Below are 22,421 nucleotides of genomic sequence, written 5' to 3' on the forward strand. Positions count from 1 at the left end.
TGGGGGGGTGGGGGTTGTCAATATATATATTCAAGATATCCTTGATGAAAATGGTAGAGGAATGAGTGGAATTTCAAAGATTATTTTTGACAGAAGACTAGATACTGCTGCAATTATTATTTATTAATTATAAAGAAGTTTGACTCAATAGAGAAAAACTGACTTCAAAACTTCTCCCACAAGGTATATCCCTTGATGACATTAAAAATTACTTATGATTGCTTTAGAAATGTAACCACAGTGACAGTTTCAGAAATCCTCTGATTATCAAATCAAGTAAGGCAAAAAACAAAGAGATGTACGAAAGCCAAAGGTGTGTACACTGTCACTGAGGATCTGTCCTGAATGTTATCCTAACAGAAGATAGAGTCTCTTTAGATGATATGGTCCTATGGTCCTACAGATGTTCCAATTTTGTGGAAGATATTATGTTGACTATATGTTACCTCAAGCTTCTATAGAGACTCCCAAAATGAGATCCATGATTATTAAAAATAGAATGATGGAGGGGGGGGGGGGGGGGGAAGCAGCTGCTTAGTGGATTAATAGCCAGGCCTAGAGATGGAATGTCATAGGTTCAAATCTAACCTCAGAGACTTCTGGGTAAGTCACTCTTCTGCCTTAGAAGCAACATATAGTATTGATTTTCAAGTAGAAGTGGGGAAAAAGAGAAAGAGAGAGAGAGAGAGAGAGAGAGAGAGAGAGAGAGAGAGAGAGAGATCTCAATCTTCACCTAACAATAAAAATTCTAAGATTGTGATATCCCATTAGATAGACAGTACAATAAGTTATTTATTCATTATGTCTATCTTTGCACAAGGACTTAAAATAGAGAATGAGTTGGCCCCACATTTTTAAATGAAGGAAACAGATGGATTGCACAGGGAATTATGTTGCATCTTCAATAATTCTGTTATTCCCTGACACAATAACTCATCTTTTTAACACCACTATTCTCCACCTGATATGATATGCTAAATATCAAGGATCAGCATAATCCCAAAAGACTGAAAATAATAGATATCTTAAAGAGAAATACAGCTGAAACAAGTAGGCTGAAGCATAATTACCATGTTGTGATGATTTAAAAATAGTATCGCCAAACAATGAACCAGTGTAAAAGAAGGTTGGCTAATTATATAGAGAGGATTAATAGATGTAGAGTCTAAATGATGCAATTATACTCATGAAATGTTAAAAGTCATAGAGGAAGGTCTTTAGCATAGCAGGTGGATCCCCTGTAGCAGGGGTCGGCAACCATTTTGGCCGTGAGAGCCATAAACGCCACATTTCTTAAAATGTAATTTCGTGAGAGCCGTACAGTGCTCACAGTGCATGTTCCTGTAACAGTGTGCACTCCTGAAAAAAAGTTGATTTTATGGCTCCTGCAAAAAGAGCCATACGTTGCCAACCCCTGCTCTGTAGAATATTTAATGGAAAAGCAAAACAAAGGATAAGAAGGAATGGACAAGTAAGGGCTGCAATATGCATAAGTAAATATCTGCATTAATTAGATCACAGATCCACTGAGGTATCAGGGAAACTATCATAAAACAATTAAAAACTGAACTTTTTAAGAATCTAAAGGGAAAAAACATATTTTTAGTTTTTTGGAGAAAGGCATTTTTCAGGCAAAAGAAATAGCAAAGCATATATATGCCAGTTTACACCTTTACAAGACTTCTCTTTTTTTTTTTTTTTTTTAAATCCTTGTACTTCGGTGTATTGTCTCATAGGTGGAAGATTGGTAAGGGTGGGCAATGGGGGTCAAGTGACTTGCCCAGGGTCACACAGCTGGGAAGTGGCTGAGGCCGGGTTTGAACCTAGGACCTCCTGTCTCTAGGCCTGACTCTCACTCCACTGAGCTACCCAGCTGCCCCTTTACAAGACTTCTTAACGCTACTCTTGACCAAACCTGAAATAATTTCAGATAAAAAAATTCATGGCTCAAATGCAAAGATTTCTAATACTGAGACTCTAAACATGTAATTCATTTATTTGTTGTATTAATTTTTTTGTATTTGTATTAATACCAATTATTGATTGTGTTAATACCTCAATAATAATAATAATAATAATAATAATAATAATAATAATAGTAAAATGTAGAAAAATCAGAGAATGAAATTTTCAAATAATAAGAAATTACAGTCAGTGGTTTGAAGTTTTGATGTTTGACTTTTAGTCCTCAAAAAGATTTAGTACCCTAATATTCTACATGAGGCTATAGTGACTTGGAATGACTAGTTTGTGGGACTTCTCCCATATCTACTGAAAAGATTTTCCCTCTACTTCAATAAGGTCATCAGCATAATATCCCATATTAAAATGGCTCTGAGAAGAAAAAATTGCATAAATAACACTGTCAGTGTAGCTGCTTCACATTCATTTATTTATTTGTTTGTTTATTTATTTGTTTGTTTGTGGATGGTGAGGGACTCCATTAAAATTCTTTTAGTCATAAGGTAAAATGCTACTTTGAGTGTCATCTATGATGGAGTAGAAATATTATTAAACCACTGAAGTCAAAAGGCATAAGTTTACATTCTAGATTTGGTACTTACTAGCTTTCTAGCCAGGTCAAAGCTACTTCATCTCTTTGGGTCCCTTTTTCCTCATCTATAAAATGAGGAAACTGAACTAGATGCTAAGATCCTTGCAATTCTAGCATTCTAAAAACTCTCTTCTTTCATGTTCCTGGATTATAAGAGCAAAATTTGTCTGAAGACACTGACTCATCAAATCACAAATTCAGAAAAGACCTTGGAAGTAATCTTAAACAAAATTCTTATGTGAAGCATGAATGACCTTTACAACATCCCAAGTGTTCATTATGCCTCTAGTGAATGCACTTAGTGTTAGGGAACTCATTACTAATCAGGCAAACCATTCAATTTTGGGACATCTCTACTTATAAAAACAAGATTTTCCTTCTACTTAATCCAACATTTTTCTTAGCTTCTATCCACTGGGACTAGTTTTGCCCTCCAAGATCTAAGTAGAATGGCCCTAATTATTCTTCAATATGACAAAATTTGAATATCTTAACACAGAGATAAAGTCCTACATAAATCTTCTCTTCTCAAGACTAAACATCTCCAATGAATATTTCAAGAGAACATATGATAATTATATAATTTTCAGTACTTTTTAATGGTCTTTTCTAAAATACTTTGCCAAGAACTAAACACAGTATTCTAGATGTGGTCAGACCAGGGTAAATACAAGCAACTGAGATAGACACGTTCAGAATATTATTGATGATCATTCAAAACACCTTTTATAAACTTGGGATGGTAAAAGGTAGAAGAGAAAATCAACACCTGAAGGATCTGACATATTAACATGCCTTCTTGGAATTACAAAGTATTAAGATTAACAACATGCTAAGGGAACATTGTGGATGAAGACTAATCTAGGGGATGGGAGTGGAAAGAGAAAAATTCAACAAATGGATATTTACAGGCAATGAGAATGACTCCTACCTTCACTCAGAGATGGATGAATGGGTGGCGAAACCAAAGGGCCAAATGTCTCTAAATCAAAACGGCCAGTCCGGGATTGAGCCTTCAGCAGCCAATAGCGTTTCTCAAGATCAATGATGTCTGATTCTTCCACTGACAGAGGCAAATCAAACAAAAAAGTAAACCAGCTAGGCTTGGAGGCCTGGACAGTCATTTTATTTTATTCAAAGTAAAGATTTGTTTTCTAACTGTGCTGCTAAAAACAGGTTACTTACTCGATTTCAAATTTAAATGGACCAAAGCCAAAATGAAATGAAACAAATTCCTGGGAGGGGGAGGGGGAAGAGATAACATTATTTTGAAATGACAAGAAAATTAATTTGAAATGATCAATAAAATAGGCTTAAAAAATAGACAAGTAATATACTTTCTAGCATGAGCTCTTTTAATGATCTATAAAAGTTTTTTAATTGCCTATAAGATACAAGACTACAAAAACAACATGGAAACTATATAATTAACGTTATAAATTATTTGGCATTTAAATTTCAAAACCAGTAAAATATGTATAGTTTTTTAAAGAGAATGAGAAAGAAAACCAAGGAAATATCTTTTAAATAATGTCTTAAAATGACAATAATTCCTTTCTTTGTCAGTTAACATAGAATAGTCACAGAATAGATTTAGTAATAGTTACATTTTATAATTAATTTTCTCATCAATGACAAAACTTTTAAAAATACAAATGTATCTGGAATCAAAAAGTATTAGCAGCCATTATATTTTAAGAAATATGTTTGGTACAGTAAGACATGGTCCTTGCCTTTCAAGGATTTATAATCTAGTATGAAGTCAAAATGAATACACATAAAACAATTGAATAAAACAGAGGACAAAATTAAAATGGTAAATTGTGTGATAGAGACTATAAATATTACTATTACAACTCAGAAGTATTGGAAGAGACAAAGTATTTATTAAGTGCTCACTGCCTGCCAAATACCATGTGAAGTTATAAGAAATCAAACAAAAGCAAGCAGGACATGGAGTTTACATTTTAATGAGGGAAGACAACACATAAAGAGAAGATGGAAAAGGGAAGAAAAGGCAAGCTATAAATATAAGTGATATGGGGACTGGCCCCAGTTAAGATTAGGTGAAAGCTGAGATATTGGAGCCTGACATCTCAGGGGGAAAAACCAAGGTTCAAATGTTGGATAGAAGGGAGATGAAAATGGTGAGCAGTATGGTTTGGAAGTGATGGCCAGAAGTGGCAAAGGCTCCACGGAAAAGAAATTAAATTACTTTTAAAAGATAATTAGAAATTACATAAAGCAGTAAAGAAAACATTAAGTGATGGAAACAATATAAATAGTTACACATGTGGGAATGTGTGACATATACATGGGACAATGAAGAACTATCCAGAAAGAGAAGGTAAAAATATGGTTAACAGAGAAATAAGGCAAGTACACTGAAACCTTAAAAACAAGGAAGAAGTTTGAACATGATATGTTAGGCAATAGTAAACCACTGATGCCTTGTGATGAGAGGGTTTCAAATGCAATTAAGTTAGTAGTAATATGCACCAAGAGTGACTGGCCAGTCAAAAATACCTGTAGGGGGCAGCTGGATGGCTCAGTGGACTGAGAGCCAGGCCTAGAGATGGGAGGTCCTAGGTTCAAATTTGGATTCAGACACTTCCTCGCTGTGTGACCCTGAGTAAGTCACTTAATCTTCATTGCCTAGCTCTTACTGCTCTTCTGCCTTAGAACCAATACACAGTATTGATTCTAAGATGGAAGGTATGGGTTTTGGAGGAGGGGGAAGAAAGGGAGAGAGAAGTAATCTAAAGTGGAGACCTGAAATGATATGATAATCAGAATGGAAAGGAAGAAGAGGATAAAATACATATAACAAATGAAATTACTAGCTATGATTAAACTGGTTACTAACTGGCCAAGGGGGCTAAAGGAAAGGAATCAAAAGTCTTTTCTAATGCTTCATTCAAGTTTCTTATCTAAAACACTTTAAATCTCTTTCTTTCCAATGTTTCCCTCAACTTTAGAAACCCCATAATATCCTCCTAGTTCTTTCTTTTAAACATCTTCTCTGTCTCCTCTGCAAAATTGTATCCTTTTCTCTCTCTAAATTCACTTCTCAATCATGGCTATCTAATTCACACAATTAAACATTTTTCAGCTAGCAAGTCAGTCCAACCCCTCATTTCAGTGGAGGAAAATGAGAGGATTCTTTTTCTAGGCTCACAACAGATCTTAACTCAGTTTCTCTAACCCTAAATTTAGGGTTCTTTTTACTTTATCACTTAATCCTCATGTCCGTACCTCTTACCACAAAAATAAAATCCCATATCACACTCTAATGATGTCTTTTATGTCTTTTCTAGTTTAGTAGATTAGTACATCCAACACCTTGCATGTCCCATTAATACCTCAAAGTCAATATATTAAAATAAATCAAGTTCGCCCAAATCTGTGTCACCCTCTAACTATTGGTAGATCACTCATTACTGATTTTCCTGTGTTCAAAATCTTAGAGTTGCCTTTGATTATTTCTTTCCTCACTTTGCTCATATTAAATGAGTTACCACATTCTGCCCATTAAACTGTAACAATATTATCTTGCCTCTCCTCTTCCTCTGCCCCTACTGTGACTTCCATCATAGGCCCTCATTTGTGGGAAGCCAATAAGAGATAGATAAAAGTCTGAGACTCCTCTTTTGACCCCTTTTGTGATCCTTGTGATTGCTTGTTGAAAAGTATTGCAGCCTTATTGAAAAGCTTTAAGTTACTATCAAACCTGAATTTAAAGGGTTAACTCTGTTAACACAGCAAGGAATGCTGTTGCCTGTTATAGCCAAGGCCAAGATACTCCCCAACTTGGCTTTCTGATAAGAACCTAGTCAAAATTCAGCCTTGGCCTTGGTCTATTCTGAAGCCAATGTTTTGTGTTTTGATGTGACTTAATTTGTAACTTCTGCGCATCTGCAAAGTTTCAGGGTGTGGGGAGGGTTCTTTTGTGTGAAATGAGTCTTGAAATATATATAATAAACTCCATACTCCTGTAGCCAGAGCTGGAAACATGAGGTAAAGGACAACTCCCTTGTCCTGTCCTTATTTCCTTATCAACTAAACGGTCCTTATCAGATTATCAGAGATGATAAAGAGATCTCAACACTCATTTCTATTTATCCAGCCTAGTCTAATAGGCTTTTTTCAGATTATTTGATTTTTTAATTACAAACATAGCTACCAAGCATCTGAATTAGGGAGGAAGGGGAGAGGACAAGAGAACTAAGAAACTGAACTAATTTGTGAGGTGTATAAAAGACAGAAAACGCAGCATGGCATAATGGAAAGAAAGAGTGCTTTAGAGACAGGAAAAAAATGGGCTCAAATTCTTCCTCTAACACATACTAACTTTTGATCAAGGGCAAGTCACTTATTTACTGTATTCTAAGAAACTGTTTAAAGACTGTAAAGTGTACAAAGAGCCAAGACAGCAGAGTATAGGCAGCAACCCAACTGAACTCTCCTAACATTTACCTCCAAACAATAACTGCTCAAATCAAATTTTAAAGCTGTAGAACAACAAAAAGTCAAAAGGAAACATTTTCACAGCCTAAAACAACAAAGGAGGTCAGCAAAAAAGGTCTGTGACACTAGAGTGGATATTAGCCTAGAAAAGAGCAGCAACACTAGTAGTAGGTCTTGAAGGCAGCTGAAACAGTTAAAACAGAAGCAGCTTTGGAAGTTCTCAGACCAGAGACCATAAAGAAGTTTAGACAGGTAGTCAAAAAGAGAACATAAGGGACTCTTTACAGGCCTAAGTACAACTGGAGCTAATTGGCAACTTTTCCTCATAAACAGCTCTGAGTCACAATCCCAGGGCAGAGAAGAGTACCTGTGATCAGTCATGGGAAAAGGAACCCTGGTCGGAATTCAAAGGGAAAGAGAAGAGCTAGTGCTTATGGCTACAGGAGAGCAGGGAAACTAGTCACAGTTCCAGGACAAAGAGGAGCACTAGCACTTGTCATTACATGAGAATAGGGACCCTTTCTGGATAAAAAGTGGAGCAGAGAACAGGAGATTAGTGACCACACCTATCTCAGAATAACATCACATTGGAAACACCAAAACCTTGCAGACCCTTCCCAAAACTAGGATGAAAAACAGTAGATTGAAAAAGCATGAAGCTCAACACAATTTTTACCCACCCCCAGGTGATAAGCCTAACCTTAAAAATAAAATTCCAAGTGAAGAAAAAGGCTGGGTAAATGAGCAAACAGCCTTTAAAAAAAAATAAAAATAAAAAGACGAACATAAAAAGCTACTCTATAGGCAAGGAAAACAGACATAACCTCAGAAGACACTCAAGCAAAGTCTCAAAGAAAAATTCTAATTGAACCCAAGCCCAAAACGAATCTATAGAATAGTTAAATAAAGAGATAAGAATGGTGGAGGAAAAATTAGGAAAAGAAATGAGGATGATGCAAGCAAATTATAAAAAGCATTGCAAAAAAGAGTCAGAACAAAATATTGAAGAATATAATATAGAATTAAAATAAAATAACAGAATTGATTTAATGGTAATGGGGGGACAAAAATTCACTAAATAAAAGAACTCTTTGCAATGTAGAACTGGCCAAATAGAAAAAGAAGCACAACAAAAGCTCACTTAAGAAAATAATTCCTTAAAAATTAGACATGAACAATTGGAAGCTAATGACTCAATGAGATATCAAGAAACAATAAAAGTCAAAAGAATGAACATTTTGGGGGCAGCTGGGTAGTTCACTGGATTGCAAGCCAGGCCTAGAGACAGGAAGTCCTAGGTTCAAATCTGGCTTCAGACACTTCCCAGCTGTGTGACCCTGGGCAAGTCACTTGACCCCCATTGCCTACCCTTACTGTGTATTGGCTCCAAGACAGAAGGTAAGAAGGTAAATTTTAAAAAAATAAAATAAAAAAGAATGAACATTTTGAAGAAAGTGAAATGTCATGAGGAAAACAAAATTGACCTGGAAAATAAATTAAGGAAAGATAATTTCAATATTATTGGACAACCTGAAATATTCATCAAAAATAGCCTAAATACCATCTTTTTAAGACATTCTCAAGGAAAACTGCCCCAATATCTTAGATGCAGATGGTAAAACCGAAATGAAAATAATTCACCAATCACCTCCTGAAAGAGATCCCAAAATGAACACTATCAGGAATATTTTAACAAAATTCCAAATCTCACAAGTCAAGGAGAAAATATTGCAAGCAGTCAGATAGAAACAATTCAAATAATATGCAGCCACAGTCAGAATAACACAAGATTTAGCAGCTTCCATGTTAAAGGAGCAGGCGGTCTTAGAATGATAGATATTTCAGAAGCTATCTGTGAGTGCTGCACCCATCCTCCTCCATATGAAGGAGGAGAAGGAGGAAGAGGAAGAAGAGGGAGAAAGGGAGAAAGTGTTTACTTGTTTTGGGTGGCTGGACAGAGGGGCAGAACATGCAAAAAATGTCTTCAGGTGAGAGGAAGAGGGGGAATGGAGCAGCTCCCCTATGCCAGGGCCAGCATGCATGTCAATACTTTGCCAATTCTGGTCTATGAGGTATCACTTCACACCTATTAGAAATGACAAATGCTAGAATAGAAATAGGTACATTAATGAATTGTTTATGGAATAGGGAACTGATCAAAACATTCTGGAACAATTTTGAACTATGCCAAAATGGCTATTAAAAACTGTGTATCCCCTTTGACCCAGCAATACAACTATTACTAGGTCTGTATCCCAAAAAGATCAAGAAAAAGGAATAGGGACTAAATGTACAAAAATATTTGTAACAGCTTTTTGTGGTGTCAAAGAATTAGTAAACTGAGGGGTTGCTCATCAAATGGGGAACAGCTGAACAATTCTTACAAAGGATTTTGATTGAGTACTATTGTGCTATATAAGAAGTGATAAGGAACTTCTTCAGAAAAAAACATGGCAATATCTATATGAACTGATACAAAGTGAAGTGATAATTAGAGGGACATCACTTTGCACAGTAATAGTAATGTTTCACAGTGTTCAACTGTGAAAGAATTGGCTATTCTAAATGATCCAACACAATTTGAAAAAACTCACAATGAAAAATGGAACCTACTTCCAGAGGGAGAACTGAAAAATTCTGAGTGTAAACTAAAGCAAAATAATTTTCTCACTTCCTTTACTTTGTTTTGTTTTAGTTTTTCGGTGACATAGAAAGAAGTGCATTGAAGTATCTCTCAATTTTTTGTCAACCTCTATACTTCCCTTATCAATCCATTCTTCTCCCTTTTGCTCCCTCCCAGTGAATTTAATCCTTACTCTTTCCATTCTTCTTTTGAGAACATCAAAACATTACAGATTCATTCCCTGGCCCTCCATCTAGTCAGACTGACTTTGTGACATGAGAGGATAACAGTGTTCTGATGGATTAGTGATATCTTCTCCCTATATATGAATATAAACATTTTAACTTTGCTTATACTCTTATGAATGCTTGCTCATGTTTACCTTTTTTATGCTTCTCTTTACTTCTGTTGTTTGTATAACAAATTTTCTAACTCAATTCTGACCTTTTCATTAGAAATTCCAAGAAATTCTCTATTTCACTAAAGTTCTATTTCTTCCTTTTTACAACTATAGTCAGTTTTTCTTATCAGTTATTCTTGGCAGAAGATCTCTTTGCCATCTGGAATATCATAATCCACATTCTCAACTCCTTTAATGTGCTGGCAGCTAAATCATGTGTGATCCTGACTATGTACCCTATGGTACATAAATTATTTTTTTTCTCACTTCTTGCAATATTTTTTCTTTGATATGAGACCTCTGGATTCTGGCTATAATATTCTTGGGACTTTTCCTTTGGGAACTTCTTTCAGAACGTAACAAGTGGATTCTCTTCCATTTCTACTCTGCTCCCTGGTTCTAAAATATCTGGACAATTTTCTTTTTATTTATTTTATTCATATTTTTCTTTCTACTAACTTCTACCTCCATGATAATTGTGAAAACTTGAAAGATATTTCTTCAGCCTCCTAAAATTATGAACAAAATTTGAAAGAGTTATCATAGAACTTTTCCTCAATTATACACAGTATTTCTGAGGAATAGCATGGAATTCAAAAGTAAGGTTAAGAATCTCTCAATAATGGTACCTAGAGCTGATTCAAGTAAATTTCAAGCCTCAGGAGCTCATTCAATCTTTCCAGGTTGTTACTGATCTATTATTTTATCTGGTAAATATACAATCCTTCAATGATCCAGACAAGATCAATGGAAATTAAGAATTAACAGAGTAGAGGAATAAAAATGAAAAGTAATCATTTGAAAGTAACCTAAGAAAAGAAAGGAAAATTACAAAAATTAATTTATAAAAGGACTAAGGAAGATGGCTCTCTACTACCACATTCCTAGCTTATTTTGCTTCTGATAGATTCCTAAAAGATTCAAAAACAAACCAGTCTATACCAATCAATTCCAACCAACCCCTTCTCTTAAACAATTTGTTCTTTGAAATACACCAAGTATTATTGGAACCTAAGAGAAAAGGTGAAGAGAGATGAGTTCAGGGTCATGGAAGAATTTCAAATTGAGACAGGGAAGAAATAAATAAATAAAAGTAAAGGGACTATATAGCATGCTTTGAAGCAAAGAAAGGAAAAAGAATAGGCTCTAAAACAATTATAACACAGATAAAAAGAAAAAAAAGAACCAGGCCCTATTCCAAAGATTAGAAACATTGGGGAAGAAGTGCTCATTCCAATACGAAAGCATAGTATTGGAGTTATCAAGCCACAAGGATTATAATCCCAAAAGTTAGGGCCTAAAGAAGCAGCCAGTCCAGAGAACTGGACTAAAGGAAGTAATGACAGATAAACAGAAAGGACTTTTTGAGAAGTTTGTTGCTGCTAGCAAACATGTTGGGATAAGGCACAAAAAACTCTACTTGTGAATTACTACAAGCAACAGTACAATTTTGACCACAAAAATCCATTATATTGTAAAGTTTGATCAACTTCTTAAATTGTTTCTTTGTGTCATACTATAACTACACAAGATAGAAGTGAAAAAAGGCATACCAATGAAAGCCAGGATAGGGAAGAAGCCAGAAACTTAAGACTTAATCTTTGAGGTGAGATACATATCCAGAAATACACATGCATCTTTTTTTATTTTGCTTCTAACCAAGGATTTAACAGCAAGTCTGTTTCTTCATCTAAAACAGAATTCATTCATACATCCATTTTACACTCTCTCACACACATTCATGCATATATATTATAAACCCCAAAACTATAGTAAATGAAATCAATAAATTATTCTAACTTTGGACTAAAATGGTTACACTGCTGTTCTACGTTTGTGATTTAAGTGAAATGGAACAAAATTTGATTAAAAATGACAAGTCTGTTCAACTTACTGTGACCTCAAAATTTGTTTTAAGATTCTGTATAGACATGTAATTAAAACCAGTTGCACTCTAATAGAAATGTTATTTACAAATGAAAATTTGAAATTCTTTTGTTTTCTACATGCCTCAGCTCATTAAACAACTTTAAATGGAGTTACTGATGCCTTACAATAGATATTTTCTATTTCTAAATTAGTTAATACTATTCTCTATATTTAATCATAGCAAATTTACACACTTGATATAACTTGAAAAGTTTAGCTAACTAAATATTCTATGTGGAGAAAATCTATTGGCAGAGTGGGCTCTATAATCAAAGCTACATAGATGAACTAATAACTTGATCAACAAGTCATTAAAATGTTAATTTTATCTTAATATTTCTAAGAGAAATAATCTTGAAAGCAAAAGGTTTTTAGAGGGGTGGTATTTTTTTCCCATTTAACAGAACCTATTAAACACTGGGCAGCAGCAATTGTACAGGCTACAGGAAAAATTATACTTCACTATCAATGTACAGCTGGCACAAAATCAAAATAAGGTTCATACTTTTGGGAGAATTAAATTTTTGTGCTTATTTTAAGCAATATTCTTCAATATACAGTATATTTACTATGAAGTATTTACATATACTGTTATATTAAAAATTCTATAAATTATAAAACTGATACCAAAAATAGATATTTTAAAAGATCAGAGATAAAATAATACTTGATCTTAGAGTCAATAGGGAGGCACTGGAGTTTACACAGGATAGTGAAATGATCAAACCTATACTTTCATTTCAAGAGCTCTGTGGAGGATAAACTGTCGCTGCTGCAACGGCAGCAGGCAGTATTATTTGAAGGTTTGCAAATTACTTTACAAATATCTCATTTTATTCTAACAATCCTTGGTGAATGGGTGCTATTATTATCCCCGTTTTACAGAAAAGCAAACAGAGGTTAAGTGACTTGTTCAGGGTCACATAGCTAGTAAAATGTGTCTGAGACAGGAACTTCCTGAGATACCAGTTAGAAGCTTCAGCTACAATAAGACCAGAGGTATTAAGATCTGAACTAGAATAGTAGCTATAACAGTGTAGAAAAAGGGGGACAGATGTGAGAGAAGAGGTAAAACTACAGGATATGGAAATGGACTGTTTATGTGGGGGTTAGAGTGAAGATGACACCAAGGTTTCCAAACTTGATGACTTGACAAAAATGGCAGTATAGAAGACAGGTAGGATAGGGTAAAGAAAATGTAATAGTACCCACCATGCAGATCACAACCTACCCATGCCTGGTGATCCTCCACAACTCATTATCCCACCTATAATTAAAAGGAGGGAGACAGAGTTCTTACATATCAATCACTCACTGAGTGTTTTAAAGCAGGAGCCCTATCAAGACTTGTTTATGCCTTGCTTAGCCACAAGGTGATCAGAGGGAAATAAGTGGATGTGTTGGGATGGGAAATGAAGGTAGGGGGCTGGGGAGAGTAGGGGGGAGGGTAGAACAGGTTGCAAACTAAAAGAATGGAGGGAAGGGAAAGAATGGAGACAAGCCAGGAGATAAAGACACAAGATACATGTGGTTGTGTTATGGACAAGCTCCAAAATAGCTATCACTGGGCAGAGAGAATGTGGCCTCCCTTTCCACCCTCTAGTTAGTTGACTACATAAACCTTGGGTTCAAGTCATGATCTTAATAATTTGCAGACCATTGATCTAAAAAAACTTAGTTGATTCACCAGAATATACCCTAAGAAAACATAAAAGTGAAACCTAATAAAGCTTACATGGGATTAAGAGTTGAAACTAGACAAAACTCACATGCGAAAATTAAGTCATTAGGAATATCAACTATTGTATTATTTGGAAATTTCCTCCTTAACTCCAGTCTATATTGAAGAACTGGCCCTTTTTCCTTGCCAAGGTAAACCCTTAAATGGACACCATTGACCCCATTCCCTATCTCCTCAAGTCAAGTGCTTCCAAAATCAATCAACTCTTCTTCTCTCTTGCACTGTCAAACTTTTCCTGCCTACTGGTCCCTTGCTACCTATAAATAAGATCAAGTCTCCCCCTTTTAAAAACACTCTAGAGGCCTTGCCATCCCCTGCTCAAGCTATCATTATATATATCATTTTCAAAAGGTCAAACTCAAAGAAAAAGCTGTCTACTTTCCTTGACTCTCTTCTCAATCTTTGCTATCTGGCTTCTGACCTTATCAACTCAATAAAACTTGCACCTTGCTCTTCTATTCCCCAGACGAGACATTCTATCTCATGTTTCTATGCTTTTGCCCAGGGGTCGGCAACCTTTTTGGCCGTGAGAGCCATAAACGCCACATTTTTTAAAATGTAATTTTGTGAGAGCCGTACAGTGCTCACAGTGCGCGATCCTGTAACAGCGCCTAAAAAAAAATTGACTTCATGGCTCAAGAGCCATACGTTGCCGACCCCTGCTTTTGCCCATGTCTAAAATATAACTCTATTTCTTAAAATCTGTTTCACTTTTGTCTTTGTATCTTCAGACCTTAACTCAGTCCCAAGCACAAAATAGTAGCTTGATAAATGCTTGTTGACTTACTGAATGGCATTTAATGTAAATTATTGTTCTCCTGAGCCCCTAATCCTAACCTAAATTTAGTCTTACATTCTTAAAAATGCCACCACACACTACCCACAGGAGAAATCATATTTTGATGACATAATTAACATACAGACTTTATCAATAATTTTTTAAATGTCATCAAAAATTATTTTGCTGGAAACAATTTTCAGAATGTCTATTTCTTTGTGTTTATTAAAGTTTATGATAAATTTATTTTAAAAGGAAATATTAATTTTAAGATCAATTTTAAAAGCAGGCTATAAAAAATGAAATATTTCCTAAATATGGAGGCTAAATTCAAAAGAGAAAGAAGTACTTGAATTCCAATCCTTAATGTAGCAGTAAATTCAACTAGACCTCTCCAAAAATCTGGCTATGTCATTTTTAACTTGTTTAGAGACTGCAACATAGAAAAGCAATATTTTGTAAAAAAAAAACACAGATGACACTTGCAGATTCTACATATAATTTTGTTCCCAAACACTATTTATTCACCCAGTGTTCACACACACACTTAAAGAGTAGGAAAAAAAACAAGTTACTGTGCACCACAAAATGAAAACAAATGTCTTGAAACCATCTACCAAAAGAAAATTGATAGGTGTACCTATACATCACCTAGTAATGAATGGAGAAAGAAGATACATATAAGCAAATGTACTTATATTTCACATGAATGATCCAAAACATAAACAAGGACACGGCTAGATCAAACAAGAATTCCATCAGTCTCTCAGAATAATGTTTGACAGCCAAAAATTCAGCTGAAGCCACCAGTCAAACTGCAACCAACTGAATGTCACCAATATATCACCGAGACACAAAGGTCTCTTTTTAGAAATTATACAATGTGCAATAGGAAAAAAGTGAACAAAGCAGAAAATTATCAGAGATAAGAATAACATTTACTTACAATGCGTGACTCCAGCCAGAGTTTGGTAGAAAGTAGGGGTATCACTGTCATCAGTGAGAGTAACATAAACACCTCCAGATAGTAGCCATCGGGAAAAAGTGAAAGCATCTTTATTTTGTAGTAGCCAGTTTCTAAACTTCTCATAGTTGACTTTTTCACCCTGGAATAAAAATAGGAATAAGCAGACCAAGGAGAAAAATTCTTAAACTACAGAATATATATTTTTACTCTTCCAAAATAAAAAAAAAAAATTGGCTTCAAGCCCAGAATAATCTCTCTTTTGTGCATCAACTAATGTTAGACAGGAATCAGCCTAATGTTATCAGTAGCACTTAGCACCCAAATTCACAGTCTAGTAATAACATCTTAGATAACAGTAAAATAAATTTGCTTATTCTATTCCATATGCTTAGAATACTTTCTATTCTCCTCTCCTCTACTCTCTTACTCCTATTCTACTGTTCTTTAGGAAGGTAGTAATCTAATGAAATGCTACCTCTCCCACAATGACTTGATTTTTCAAATTGTTAATGACTCTTTCTACAACCACATTTCATGTTTTTTATTTTTGACCTAATAAATACTTTTAAATATTATAATTATATGTCTATATATCATATTCTCTTGCCAAAGTTCCAGGAGGAACAATATATGAACTGTATCCCAAGCCTAGTTCTCTGAAAAATTTCTGGAATTAAACTGAATTCTGCATATTCAAATGATCAATTATACATGTATTTATTAAGCAACTACAATGTGCAAGATTCTGTAAGAACTTTTCTTTAAAAGAATTTTATTCTCATAGTAACTAAAGTGAGTTCTCAACTTACTCATAGGTTGTATTTCAAAAATTAACTTACATATTGGTATTCTGCGCCATTTTTAATGCAGAGAAAAATGCAATAAATGAAGAATAGAATCCTTATTTGAAAAGAGTGGGAAAAATTAAGACCTGCAATATTGGGGTACATACACTAATCAAAAATCCATTGAAATTTTTTCCTTTAAAAAGGTTATCTTTTGTCTTAACATTATATTTCTATTTGAATATAAAAGTCAACTTCAGTAGTGAAAAAGTTAGCAGTGTATGTAATTTTATCTACCTACCAGATTCCATGAGAGCAGAAAGTGTTATATATTGAATTTATTTTCTCCTACACATGTAACACAATCCCTTTACAAAGCAGTCACTCAAATTATTTCTGAGTTCAAATGGAAAGATTTTTTATTAATAATTCAAGTCTTCTTAAACTAGATGATTGTCTAAAAACATTGAAAATGCTTTGAAAAACATGAGTTTGCAATAAGCATTTATTAAACACCTAGCTAACCACTAGGGATACAAATTTTTAAAAAGATAGTCCTTGCCCTCAAGGAACTTACAATCTTCTTATTGTTATTATATAAAAATCATAGGGGGCATCTGGGTAGCTCAGTGGAGTGAGAGTCAGGCCTAGAGACAGAAGGTCCTAGGTTCAAACCCGGCCTCAGCCACTTCCCAGCTGTGTGACCCTGGGCAAGTCACTTGACCCCCACTGCCCACCCTTACCAATCTTCTACCTATGAGACAATACACCAAAGTACAAGGGTTAAAAATTAAAAAAAAAAAAAATTTAAAAAAAAAAATCATAGGATAAAGGAATTAAAAACTGAAGATGATGGGACTAAGTATCTTTAGTCATCTTAAAATATGGATATCTCTATAACTACTTCAAAGATTAAACAAAGTGCTGAGTTTTAAAGCTCTTCATTAGCTAACCACTTTCTACCTTTTAAGGTTTTTCACTTTACTCCCCTCTCCATGTATTCTATGATCCAAAGACAAAGACCTCTTTGCTGTTCCTTACACAAGATACTTCATCCCTGACCCTGTGCCATTTTTTGTCTTAGAACTGATACTAAGTACTTAAAATTGATACTAAGTTCCAAGGCAGAACAACAGAAAGGGAGGCAATTAAGGTTAAATGACTTGCCCAGGGTCACAGCTAGTTTTTTAGAACACCTTTGAACTCAGGACCTCCCATCACCAGGCCTGGCTCTCTCTCCACTGGGTCTCCCAGCTATCCAACCCTGTGCATTTTTACTGGCTGTCCCTTGGAACTGAAATTCTCTTCCCCAGTCATTCTGTATATTCTTTTTTATGTAATTATTTGCATGTATCCCCCACCACTCCCTCTGACACCCTCAACAGACTGAGCTCCCTGAGGGCAGTGTCAGAATTTACCTTTCTTTACATTCTTGGCAGAGTGACTGCCACATTGTATGCAATAAATACTTGTATAATTCACTTCACTTTACACATGAAGAAAATGAAGCCTGAAGAATAAATGATTGGCCCAAGAATAAGTGGCAAGAAGATGGTAGAAACTTTATATTTTAAATACATGAGATGATAAAGCTAGATTTCCCTAGGCACTTTGATAACCAAGATATAAACTTTATACAAAATGAAAAACTGCACAAGGAAAATATTTATAATTACCATGATGTCAAAAATCAGAAAAATAACATCTTTTAAAAGGATTGGGGGAGGGGGGGGCAGCTGGGTAGCTCAGTGGATTGAGAGTCAGGCCTAGACACGGGAGGTCATAGGTTCAAATCTGGCCTCAGACACTTCCCAGCTGTGTGACCCTGGGCAAGTCATTTGACCCCTGTTGCCCACCCTTACCACTCTTCTACCAAGGAGCCAATACACAGAAGTTAAGGGTTTAAAAAAAAAAAAAAAAGGACTGTGTGGTGCTTATTCCTCAATGTTCTAGAGAGTTACCTTAGAACTGTATCTTTCCTTTAAAACTAAAATTCCTCTCCCCCCAACTGCCTATTTCTGTGGAGGTCACAACTATTCTTCCATATATCCAAAATATAAATCTAGGAATCATCCTTGCCTCTTCACTCTAAACTCATCTCTTATATGCAAAACAATAGCAGAATGGTATAAATTCTAGCTCCACAATATCTTTCAAAGTCATAACCTTATTTCCATTCACATGGCTACCACCATAGTTCAAGCCTTGATTTTCTTTAGCTTGGGAAATTACAGAGGCTTCCCTCCTCCCATTGTTCTATTCTTTCCCATCTATCCTTCAGACAGCTTCCAAATTGATATTCCTAAAGCATAGGTCTGATCTTATTCTAATACTAAAGAAATTACTGAAATTCCTTAGTATCTTTAATATAAATTGCCAATTCCTCAGTTTGGCACTTGAGGCTCTGCACAAACTGCATGGGATGCAACAAAGTGGTTCTAAGGGTAGAGTGCTGAACCTGGGTGGAGTCAAAAAGCCCCAAGATCAAAGTTTGCCTCGGACACTTTAACTATCTGTGTGACTGAACAAGTCCAATAATTTTTTTGCCTCAATTTCATTATCTGGAAAAGGGACTAAAAATAGCACCTATGTTACAGGGTTGGTTTAAAGATCAAATGACATATTTGTAAAGCACTTAGCAGAATACCAGGCATATAATTAATAAATATATGTTCCCTTCTCCATTTCCCCCACAATAGACCTTCAGCCCACCTATTCCCTCCCCATTTCTCTTCCCATCATATGCACATTGTGGTACAGTGAAGCTGAACCACTATTATTCTGCATATGCCTTCTCTGTGCAACTGTATAAGGTACAATATGATTTCCCTATTCACTTCTATCTCTTGGAACTCTCAGGGGTCCCTCCAAAAATTAGCTCAAGTGCTACAATCTACAAAGTGAAGAACTTTAAGTGTTGTTAGTGATTCTCCAAAACTAAAATGTACAAACTGTGTGTGCACATTCTGTTCTACTCCAGTTGTTCTGGGCAGGGATTATTTTCCCTCTTATTTTTGTATCCATAGAACATAGCACAGTGCTTGACACATATAGCAGGTGCTTAACAAATTTTTATTCATTTCAATTTAACAAACATTTATTATTTTTACATTTTGAATTCAATTTTTTAAGATATTTTATATTTTTCATTAGCCAAAATCTACCTTCTTATTCTCTTAATCTAATACCAGCTCCCAAGTGAGAACACAAGGAAAACTGAAGACAGATTGTCAATCAAAATAAATTTATACATTGGTCATGTTGGAAAATTTTTTTTCCTATTCTGCATTCAGAATCCTTTACTTCTCTGCCAGGAAGTATATAGCACTTTTCCTCATTAATGCTCTGGATTGATCATTACAATGCTAAGAGTTCAGCACAATAGAATTGCATCACATTTCTATTCCATAACTTGTTCATCCATTCCTCAACTTACATACAACCCCTTAGCTTCCCTTTCTTTGCTTGAAGAGAGCAAAAAATATTTCTGTACATACTTATCACTTGTTTTGTTTAGGATTAATCCCTATTTTAATCTAACTTCCTCTGATTCCCTTTACCATACTATTTCTCTCTTGACCGAGAGGTAATTCCACACTGAATTCAATTATGATCCTTCTTTGGCCAGTTTAGATGAGAATGAGGTTGAATCATCATCACTTATCCCTTCACTCCCTCCTCTGTGTAAAAATGTCTACTTGTGCACCCTGATTATGTGAGAAAAGGCAGCTAGGTGGAATAAATCCACAGAGTTCTACTCCTCGGGTTACAGAGATCTGAATTCAAATCCAGCCTAAGACAATAAGTCACTTATTGTTTGTTTCAATTTCTTCAACTGTAAACTGGGGTTAATAACATCATGTAACTCCCAGGCTTATCTTTAGGATCAAATGAGATATTTTTAAAGTGCTAAGCAGTGCCAAGCACATCCTAGGTACTATATAATACTTATTCCCTCCCTCTTTTCTCCTAACATTCCTTGTCCCATCTTTCCAATCTTTTATTTTATTAGCAAGATAATAAAATAAGTGCCAGGTCTTATTTGACTCCTTCTATATGATCCATAATTTTGTATCATTGTTAGTCATGTTTAACAATTTATGTTTTTCTTCACTTCTATGTTTTAACTTCAAAGATTTCACACAGGTATGATCTTTTCCACTATTTCCTTTCAGATCCACTTCCCCAGCATTACTTAGCATTGCTAAGTAACTTATTCTTGAAGGTAAGACATACTGACTTCTGCATTCTAGAATACTATATACCACGTTTTCCTCTCCTTTAGAGTGATGGCTGATATCTCACCTGTGATCCTGACTACAACTTGCTACTTTAATTCTTTCAGGCAGTCTGAAGTATTTGCTCTTTGACACCACTCACAGTTCATCCTTTATTCAGCTACCAAAGCGATTTTCTTAAAATGCAGGTCCAGACACATCACTCCCTGAATATTCAACAAACCCTACTCAACTAAAGTCCAATGGCTCCCTATTAATTCCAGAAACAAATATAAAATGCCCTATTTAGCACTTAAAGCTATTCAGCATCTGGTCATTCCCACCTTCACCTTAGTTCTCACCCATATATTCTTCAAGCCCAGAAACACTAGCTGTTTCCACAAACAAGGTATTTTATCTTTCAGCTACAGTCATTTTTTCCTGGCTGTCTCTCATACCTGGACTACTCTTGCACTTCATCTCTGCCTCCTGAATTTCATGGCTTCTTCCAGGTTCCAACTAAAATATCAAATTTTACAAGAAACCTTTCTCAAACCCTCTTATTTCTAAGCAACTTCCCATTCTTAATTATTTCCTATTCATAGCTTACTTACACATAATTGCTTATAATTTCCCCTATTAGATCATAAGCTCCTTAAGGGCAGGGACTATCTTTCCCTCTCTTTTACTGACTGAGCTTAACAAAGTAGCTGCTGCATAATAGACACTTACTTAATAAATGTTTACTGACTGAAGGACTACCTTCAGACTTATTTAAATTGGAATCTGTATTTCCAAGCAGAAGATTTAGGCTGGTTGTATTCCTGCTTCCTTGAGATACTGAATGTTGTTTAATTCAATGATCTCAGTAACAGGAGACTTGCAAGCTTTCAGTACTCCCAAAGTAGTCTAAAGCAGGCAAAGTTTTATTGGTACACATCCTCATTTGAGCAACAAGAGAATATTGCTAGTCGCATCCCCTATGCACCAGCTAGAAAGCTTTACTGGTGCATTAAAAAAAGGCAGAATTGGAGATCCCATTTTGCTCTACAATTCCTGCTCTGGTTATTCCCCTGCAGGCCACGCTAGATGCTAGAAATGAGAACCTGCTCTACACCTGGGATCTAGGCCACAATGCTGTGGCAGATTTCTGAATTTCCTTCTTTCTTGTTACACTAGCCAGAGCCTTCCTAACTAGCAAAACAACCATGCCCTAATCTGCCCTGGATCTGTGACTTGCAGCCGAGGAGTGGGTAACAACACTGCTAGTTCACAGCTGTCCCCATCACAGTGTCCCAGGTCTGAGTCTTCTGGTTCCCTGGTATGGTGATGCATAGCTTCTTCCTGGATGTTGAAGTGCTTATGAAGATTGCACCTGGATCAACAATTTCCACTATTTGCAGACCTTCCTATCTGTTTCCCTTATATGGAACAAGCCTGGGCAAATGATTCTCTGTGACTTGAATTTTTCCCATCAGAATTTGGTACATTTTCTACTTATGTGGAAGGGAACTCTTCAATGTCCTTCCTATCATTCTGTCACCTGTAACATTTATTAATTGAATTCAACTGCCAAACTACTAAATTTCAGACTATTTTTCCAAGGAAAAAACTTCTGCCCCCATGCTTGGACCATGTTTCCTCCTCACTTATGCATCCTAGTTTCCTTCAAATCTCATCTAAACTCCCACTTTTCCAAAGAAAATTTCCTAGTCCTCCTTATTTTTAGTGTTTTCTGAGATTACCCTCAAAATATCCTCTATGTATCTTGTTTGTAGATATTAGTTTGCCTTCTATTGCCTCCATTGTATCATGAGATTCTTGAGAGCAAGGATTCATTTTTGCCTGCCTTTGTATACCCAAATGCTTAGCACAACACCTAGCATGCAATAAGGCCATTAACAAATGCTAGTTAACAGACTGATTGGGGGAAGCTGGGTAGCTCAGTGGATTGAGAGGC

At 35.5% G+C, this 22,421-nt stretch overlaps 1 protein-coding gene across 1 annotated transcript in view; it reads right to left on the reverse strand.

The window, feature by feature from the left end:
• USP32 (ubiquitin specific peptidase 32) overlaps positions 1-22,421 on the reverse strand; it is a 282,076-nt gene that overhangs the window by 119,874 nt on the left and 139,781 nt on the right. Inside the window, exons 5-6 of the mRNA XM_044676716.1 lie at positions 15,439-15,598; positions 3,486-3,617 (exon numbers count right to left, since the gene is read on the reverse strand). Of these exons, the coding sequence (XP_044532651.1) occupies positions 3,486-3,617; positions 15,439-15,598 (292 nt within the window). The remainder of the gene's footprint in view (positions 1-3,485; positions 3,618-15,438; positions 15,599-22,421) is intronic.

Source organism: Gracilinanus agilis, chromosome 4 (genome assembly GCF_016433145.1).
Source record: "Gracilinanus agilis isolate LMUSP501 chromosome 4, AgileGrace, whole genome shotgun sequence".
Taxonomy (NCBI): domain Eukaryota; kingdom Metazoa; phylum Chordata; class Mammalia; order Didelphimorphia; family Didelphidae; genus Gracilinanus; species Gracilinanus agilis.